Here is a 9101-nt window from a genome sequence, read left to right as displayed (position 1 = left end):
TTTATTCTGTCGGTACTGACAACATTTTTGTTCAGTTTCCTCATTGTAAAAATTAAGATAATGCAGCCCTCTTGTTTTTGTTGTGATAAATAAATAGGGGGAGAGTATAATATTTAACAATACCTGGAATATAAATGGCACTAAAGAAGTGTATGATTCCATGTTTATGGATTTCCAGAATAAGAAAAACAAATGTATGAAAAAAATCAGAATAGTCGTTTGGTCTGATGGGGAAATGACTAAAAAGGAACACACAGAGCTCTGTCTGACATGATGAAAATAATCTGCACCCTGGCTGGTGTGGTTCAGTGGATTAATCTCTGGCCTGCGAACCTAAAGGTCACCAGTTTGATTCCCAGTCAGGGCACATGCTTGGGTTGCAGGCCAGGTCCCCAGCTGATGTTTCTCTCCTCCTTTTTCTCCTTCCCTTCCCATTTCTCCAAAAATAAATAGATAAAACCTTAAAAAAAGAAAGAAAGAAAGAAAGAAAGAAAGAGCTCTGTATCTTCATCAGTATAATGGCTACAGTGGTGTATAGATTTTTCAATTTTTTAATTTTTAAAAAAGTACACATGTAAAATTTTTGCATTTAAAAGAATGTACATGCACAATGGTTTTTATTATTATTTACCCATGTTGTTTCATGTTTCACTAGATTATTTATTTCTGGCTAAACAGAATTCCTTTGTATAAATAAACCACCACATTTTTTTAACCCATTGTTTAATCCATTGTCCTTGATGCTCATTTGGGGTATTTTTCCCCCCAGTTTATGTCAGTTAGGGTAAACAATAGACATCATATGAATATTTTTGTACAAGTTATGAATATTTTTGTGTAAGTGTTTTGGTCACGTATCATTCATTGTTTTAAAGAGTAAAATCGCTGAGTCACAGAATAGGTATATGTCTAGCTTTGTAAGAAACCGCCCAACTTTCCAAAGTGATTATGCTATCTTACATTTCTACAAGAAAAGGTCCAGTTGCTCCACACTTTTTGCCAATGCTTGGCAATGTTAGCCATTCTGGTGAGTGTTTAGAGTTACCTTGTTATGGTCTTATTTTACATTTCCCTGATGACTATGTTGAGCAACTCTTTATAAGCCTCCTGGACATTCAGATGCGTGTTTTTCCAAAAGCCTTTTCTCATCTTTGGTCCCTTTTTTGTATTGGATATTTGTCTTTTTAATTATTATAATATTTACTGTAATTGACATATTTACTATTGATTTATAGGTATATGTTACATATATGTGTACTTTTTTCAATATTTTCTCCCAGGCTCTAACTTGCCTATTCTCTTAATGGTTTCTTTTGATGAGTAATTCAGTTTTGTTTTACCTTTGTTATCTTTTAACTTTATTTTTTATTTAAAAAAAAAAAGGTTTCACAATTTCCTCCCTGTATCAACTCTCCAACACACACACACAGCTTTCAAAGTTGATTTTAAGATTAAACATTTCAAATGTATGAAAGACAATGAGAAAAAAATAACACAGATAATACATAATTTCGTAGAAAGGAACTATCATGGAGTTTTTGACTTGGAAGTGAAAGACTGAAACTAAGAACAAGAAGGCTTAGAACATATTCTACAGAAAGTTACCTCTTGACCAGAATGTTATAGAACAAAATCAAAGGCTCAGTTTAAGGAGATAAAAAATTATTCAAGGATCAGATCTGAAAAAAAATGTAAATTTCTCTAGTGCTGCTTGTCAAAGGAGAGCAACAAATGGAAAGAGTGTGGTAAGTTGAGGACTTCTGCACCAGGATATCAACAAAGGGAAGGGCATACTTCAAGGGACACCATGAGAGTTATTAGACAACTATAGCAATAATGAGCAGTTGAAGAAAAAAAGGATGTACACATAGAATGGATGGAAACTCTGGGTTGCCAGAGGAGGCAGTTAACGCTTCATTCATTTTTCTGTTTTCTTCCAAAGGGTTATCATCTTTCAATGGCCTTGAGGAACCAGAGCACCATCACGGAGTTCCTCCTCCACGGGCTGCCTGCTGATCATCACAGCCGCGCCCTACTCTTTGTGCTTTTCCTGGTAATTTACCTCCTGACTCTGTCAGGAAACCTATTGATGATCCTGGTGATCAGGGCCAGCTCTCAGCTTCACACCCCCATGTACTTCTTCTTGAGTCACCTCTCCTTCCTAGACCTCTGTTACTCTTCAGTCACTGTGCCCAAGATGTTAGAGAATCTCCTGTCTGAGAAGAAAACCATCTCCGTAGTGGACTGTTTGACCCAGGCCTTCTTTGTGTTTGATTCTGGGGGAACAGAGATCTGCCTCCTTGCAGTGATGGCCTATGACCGCTACGCTGCCATATGTCACCCTCTACGCTACGGTCAGATGATGAGTGACGAGCTATGTGTGGGGCTGGTGTGGGGATCTTGGGGCCTGGCTTTTTTGGATGCTCTCATCAACACCCTCCTAGCTTGGAATTTAGACTTCTGTGAGGCTCGAGTCATCTCCGACTTCCTTTGTGAGATCCCTTCTCTGTTCCCTCTCTCCTGTTCCAATAGCTCCAATAACTTTGCTGTGCTGCTCTGCTGTGCCCTCCTGCATGCCTGTAGTACCTTCCTCCTGGTTTTCTACTCTTATGCCCGCATTGTCTCCACCATCCTGAGCATCACCTCCACGTCAGGCAGAAGCAAGGCCTTCTCCACCTGCTCCTCCCACCTCACAACAGTGACCTTATTTTACGGTTCAGGCTTACTTCGCTATCTTATGCCCACCTCAGGTTCTCCATGGGAGTTGGTTTTTTCCATGCAGTACAGTGTGGTCACTCCCCTAGTGAATCCTTTTGTCTATAGCTTAAAAAACAAAGAAGTAAAAGCAGGTCTGGTAAACATGTTGCAAAAAGTTTACTTCTTAGGTAGCAGAGAACAGGTAGAGGATAGTTGCGAAACAGGGCATAATTACAGCAAGATACCCAAGTAATAGACACAAACAAAAAAATTTTTTCCCTCATAATGTCAGACATGACAGACTATCTTGTAAAGCCTCCTTTCTCGGAAAGGCACACCAAAAATTGCAGCAAATTACTTGCTTGCTTTGATTTGTATTTTCTTCTATTAATCAGAGAAAAATATATATCAGAGAATTATTTCAATCCAAATAATTTGGTTGCAGACCTAGAGATATAATATTCCTTTTGTGTGTGAATATTAACAAAATCCTTAGCACTGGGAAAACTGTTTACATCCTGAATGTTTACCTGGATTCCTATAGGTATGAACTTAAGAGTTAAAGCCTCGCTTCAAAGTGAAAAACCAAGGTCTCTGAAGGAAGAAAGACATAGGCTTGAGATTCTTGGAGGAGTAAGTAGAAGGTGGGTTTAAGATGAACTCTGCCTGAAAAGGGTCCTAGAGGCGAGGCAGGTGCATGGTAGGAGTCTGAGAGAGGAAGTCAGCTTGTTGGGCCACAGTCCAGGCTGACAGACACCGTCCACAAGCCCTGTGAAGCATTATCTGCTACGTGGCAAATGTAGAGAATTCTATTCATTCTAGGGCAGTATAGAAGCCCTGCTTATTTCCCCTTCTAGGTTGTACTAGTGGCAAGGAAGAAGTCTCGTAAAGCTTGTTCTGGGGAAAGTAATGAGGTTTAGAACGGAAGTGCATTGAGTAGAGAGGATCCTAGGTATGAGTTTCCTGAGAGACAAAATGATGGTCATAGGGAATACCAATCAGAAAAACTGCATAAAGTCACCTACCAAAGCATCATAGACATCTACATAAAACTGCTTGCTAAAGCGTCTTAGAAATCCAAATGTAAAGCCATACAGACACTGTTATTTATTCTGAATATCTGAAATGAAGATGCATTTAATACTAAGTTGTTAGAATGGAGAGGATCCTAGAGAAGCAAAAAAGAATGAAGCTGCACCAACCCTAGACTGACGCTGATGATTCTACATTGGCTGCTGTGCTGCTGGGGGCACGAGAGCCAGGACCACTTAGGAGAGGAACTGCAGATGACGCTCGTCTACTGAAGAAGGACTGTGCTGCACCTGCCAGAATCAGGGTGTGGCTGCAGTGGTGTCTCCTCATCCTTATCTTTCTCATCCTCAGTCCTCTGCTTCTTCTTCCTCTTTTTCTCCTTCTCCTCCTCCTCCTCCTTCTCCTTCTTCTTCTTCATTATATATTTTTTTTTAAACAGACCACTGCCGCCAATTGGCTAAATGTAACTAGAAGACTATTAACAAGAGAATCAGGGAAATAAATGTCCTATGCAGGCTTCCAGTCAAAACAAGGTAAAGTCAAGAATATGAGGATGAGTGTAGAGCTTATAAATGTGACATTCCTGGGCCAGAAAAGATTAGAAAGGAGACAACTTGGAAGGACAGGAACAGAAAACCTGGGTCCGTACCTGCCCCACAGAGCGACTGGCTGAGATATTTACTGCCCGAGCATAGGAATGCAGGAAGGGACACACGTAATTTGTAATTCAACTCTAAGGCAGCCTAGTGCAATTCGGGGCTCTAAGAGGCCTGTGGGATTTTTTCCTCCAAACTCTGAAAATTTTGGAAATTACCAGGAAGCCTTCAGAAAGAAGCTGCTTAAGGCCCTCTCCTCCTTTTTTCGCCCCTCTCACGCGTGGTGGTCATGTCCCCACAACAGCACTGCCTTCTGTAGACCCCGCCCTGGCTCTTTCGTTGATCCAGCAATTTCACCTAAGGTTTTGCTCTTTGTTTTTATTATTTTTTTAAAGGAAATTTGGCTAAAGCAATTTTGTCTTATAATCATCTGTACTAACAAAACATTTACAAAATATCAATTGTTAACCTAATTTCAAAATTTCATACAAGATAATCTGCTTTCAGCCCCTTCCAATATTTTGCCCTCCTTTGGATCTGTTTTCTACTTGGGAAATTTCAAAAGTTTTCAGCCAACTTGCCTTCTTCATTTAATGGCATTTTAAAAGGAGCATTTATCAAATATTTAATTCTTAGTATCTAATTCATTAAAGTCACAGAGTGTAAGAACTCATAACTGCTTTTAGATATTTTCTCATATTTGCATTTTTTATAATACATAGATTTATGAAGCAAGCCAACAGCTCTTTGTTATTTTTCATATTACACACAGAAAGAATGAAAATATTTCATGGATACTGTTATGCAGTTTAAATTATTTTTTACATTACTTTGGACTATGTTGAAATCATAAGAATTATTGATTCATGTAAAATACTAATATTTTTCTTTAAATATTTTAAATTAGAAATTATTAAAATACAGAAACATTGTTATATTACACAGCGAAAGCCACTATGAACATTTAGGTATACCTCAGTCTAATTTTTCCATGAGAAATGTCTTTATGGTGCATCTTATACGTAGTTGGGATTATAATTTATAAGCAGTTTTGTTTCTGTAATTTTTCTTATCATAAAATAAACATTCTGCATTTTCAATAATATTTTAGTCTGTATTATATTTTATCAAGAAAAAAAGCCATTGTTTATTTAACAATTCCCCTACTATTAAACATTTGCAATGTTTCCCCATTGCATTCAATCATTTATCTAGCAAGTTTTCCAGAGACTTTTCCCCTCTTCTTCCCTCCTTTTTTCTGTCTCTTTTCTTTCTTTTGCTCTCTCTTACTTTTTCTCTCTCTTTCTTGACTTTTTAATTTTTTACATTTGTTTCTTGCTTTGATTTCTATTTTTTATTAAATTTATTAGAGTGGCATTGGTTAATACAATTGCATAGGCTTCAAGTGTACAACTCTACAATACATCATCTGTATATTGCATCGTATGTTCACTACCCAAAGTCAAAAATTAAAACTATGTTTGCAACTTTGCATTAATATTACTTTTAAATATCTTTAAAATTCATTGTATAAATTCCAGATATGTCCAAACTCGGGTATCTAAATACCAAAAAAGAAAAAGAAATGCTGCCTAACTGTTTATTATGGTTTAAATTCAGGATTGAGACCTTGATGTGGAACGTGTCCTGCCTGCTCAACCAATGTCATTCTCTAGAGCAGGCACAGCCTTCTATCAGAGCACTAGACTTTGATTATCAGTTACCTCTATTTCTTCTGCATATACAGCTCCTTTTCAGTCTATAAATATGTATATACCACAAACCTTTTGCTCAATTTCCCAATTTGAGGCTATTTAGCATAGTGACAAAAAGATTTTGAATTCTTATATAAATTTGAATTCTGACTCCACCATTTAATAACTTTGTAAACTTGAACCAAACATTCCACTGTGCTTCACATTCTGTGCTTTACATTTACATCTGTAAAACAAGGGTAATAAGAGGTTCCAGCTCATAGAGTTGTCATGGGATATTAGTCATCATGTCTAAACCATGTAAAACTATACCTGAAATTTGGTAAGATTAATAAACATTGACTTTTACGTTATTATTGCTCTGGTCTCATTCTCTTCCAAAATTTTGAAAACATACCAGTTTTTAGCATTAATGCACATCTAAGTCTCCTGCAATCTGGCTAATGCTCTCACCATTCCACCAATAAGTCACAAGTCTAAATTCCAGTGGGTATCTTGCATTACCCACACTGCAAAATCACACTGCCGCATTTGTCACTGTTTATCCGTCCTCAACACCATCTCTTCCCTTGGCTTTCGTGACCAGCATTCAACCGTGCCCTGAAAACCTCTGTGATTGTTGACACAAATGATCACTAAAATATTCATCTGAGAGATGTTTCTGAATTCAAATTGCGTGGGCAAAGGAAAGTAACCTGAAGGTCAGTTAATCAGTGCACAGCTTCCCTTTGCTTTCCGAATGTGGTGAACTGAGATTAAGCATATGAAGGATGTTGCCACCCCATTTTGTCTCCCTTCAGATTACACCAGACCCCTGAAAGTTTTATTCAAAGTCAGAGCTTCAACACAGAATTTCCCAATGCTCACATTAAATAGAATCCCCTGAGCTTTTAAAAAATTCTAGTTGTGTGTGTGTGTGTGTGTGTGTGTGTGTGTGTGTGTGTGTGTGTGTCTGAGTCTAAACTTGAGCTTCAAGCTGTGACTCCAGAGAATAAAGGACATTGGCCCCTCCACCTCCTGGGCTGTCAGGCTCAGCCAACATTACTGAATGCCCAATCTCTACCTGCCTTTCTGAAAAGCTGCATCTGAGAATCACTGACTTAGCAAGAAAAATAAGTCTTTTGAAGTTCCTGTAATTGGGTTATAAAACTACCGGTCCTCATGAACACAGAGACCTCTCAGGAAGTCTTCTGAGCCACAAAAAGCCCATAGCTCGGTAATATCTCCCATGATTCTCTGAAGCCCTTCTCTGTTCTGACAATTTCTTTTCCTCTCCTCATTTGACCTCTTTCTGACTCTTTGAGATCACCACTGGTCTTCCTTGTCTTCTCATATACCTTTTTTTGTGGGAGACCAAGCCCCCAAATCTAGGCAGGCTTTCCTATTTTTCATACAGTGGAATCTATGTTCACCTCTCTGAGCAGCTACTTGGGAAAAACTCCCTGGCCTCTGTGACCTACATGGGACAATAGGAATGGAGGGCTCAAACTCTGCATCAGCCCAGGCCCTCAGAGTGCAATGAATGCAAGGTACGGCAGCTAGGTTAACAGTCAGGGGAGGAACGGAAAAAGTATATGAGAGTAGGTGGTGATATTTTGGTCTTTTCTAAGGCCGAATCACATGTACCATAGAAAGTTCACTTTCCTGCTACTCAACTCTCTCCATCTTCAAAATTGATCAAACTAATATAGATGCTGAAGTATATGGGAGAAAGGCAGAAGCCAAGAAAATTTTAAGAAAAAAGTTTAGGACTTCCAGCCCTAAGATGGAGGCATACATAGATAGGCTTTGCTTCCTCACACAACCAAAGAAGGACAACAACAAATTTATAAAGAAAAAACAATCAGAACTGCCAGAAAATCTGACAACCAAGAAATTAAAGAAGAAACATTCATCCAGACTGGTAAAAGGTGCAGACTGGACACATAGCAAGGTGGTGGACTGGGTGGTCTAGGTGGTAGCTGGCAGACCAGGAGGTCCCACATTCGCATGTGAATTAATCAGAAAGAACAACTGGGGAGCAAGACAGACCGCACAGCCCAGGGCTCCAGGATGGGAAACAAAAGTCTCAAAACCCCTGGCTGTCAGAACCTGTGGGGGATGCAGCAGTAGGAGAAACTCCCAGCCTCACAGGAGATATCATCAGAGAGATTCACAGGGTCCTTGAATGTACACAGAACCTCCCACCTGCGAATCAGCGCCAGAAGGGCCCAATTTGCTTGTGGGTACCAGGGGAAGTGACTGAAAGACAGCAGAGAGCCAAAAAACTGGCACAGTTCCCTGTCTGACCTCTCCCCCACATACAGCACCACAACGCAGCAAAGTGGGTTGCCTTGCCCTGGTGAGTCCCTAATGCTCCGCCCCTTACAACTTAACAACTGTGCTGAGACAAAGAAATATGGCCCACATAAAAGAACAGATCAAAACTCCAGAAAAACAACTCAGCAACATGGAGATAGCCAACCTATCAGATGCAAAGTTCAAAACATTGGTAATCAGGATGCTCACAGAAATGGTTGAGTACGGATGCAAAACAGAGGAAAAACTAAAGGCCATGCAAAGTCAAATAAAGAAAAGTATACATGGAACCAACAGTGAAGAGAAGGGAACTGGGACTCAAATTGATGATTTGAGCAGGAGAAAGAAATAACCTTTCAACCGGAACAGAATGAAGAAAAAAGAATTCAAAAAAGTGAGGAGAGGATTAGGAACCTCTGGGACATTAAACATTCCAACATCCAAATCATAAGGGCTCCAGAAGGAGAAGAGGAAAAGCAAGAAATTGACAACTTATTTGAAAAAATAATGAAGGAAAACTTCCCCAGTCTGGCAATGGAAATAGACTGCCAGGAAGTCCAGGAAACTAAGAGAGTCCCAGAGAAGTTGGGCCCAAGGAGGAACACACCAAGATACATCATAATTATATTACCCAAGATTAAAGATAAAGAGAGAATCTTAAAAGCAGCAAGAGAAAATGAGACAGTTACCTACAAAGCAGTTCTCATAAGACTATCAGCTTATTTCTCAAAAGAAATCTTTCCAGCAAGAAGGGGCTGGAAAC

General features: G+C 39.1%; 1 protein-coding gene across 1 annotated transcript; it reads left to right on the top strand.

The window, feature by feature from the left end:
- Positions 1-1957: 1957 nt before the first annotated feature.
- LOC129085111 (olfactory receptor 8S1) lies at positions 1958-2950 on the top strand. The gene has a single exon (XM_054591516.1). The coding sequence runs from the start codon at positions 1958-1960 to the stop codon at positions 2948-2950; it is 993 nt and encodes a 330-aa protein (XP_054447491.1).
- Positions 2951-9101: the final 6151 nt, after the last annotated feature.

Source organism: Pteronotus mesoamericanus, unplaced genomic scaffold (assembly GCF_021234165.1).
Source record: "Pteronotus mesoamericanus isolate MK-2021 breed Mesoamerican mustached bat unplaced genomic scaffold, CSHL_Meso_final scaffold_21, whole genome shotgun sequence".
Lineage (NCBI taxonomy): Eukaryota > Metazoa > Chordata > Mammalia > Chiroptera > Mormoopidae > Pteronotus > Pteronotus mesoamericanus.
The sequence above is the reverse complement of the archived record's forward strand: the minus strand, read 5'-3'. Positions and strand labels throughout refer to the sequence as shown.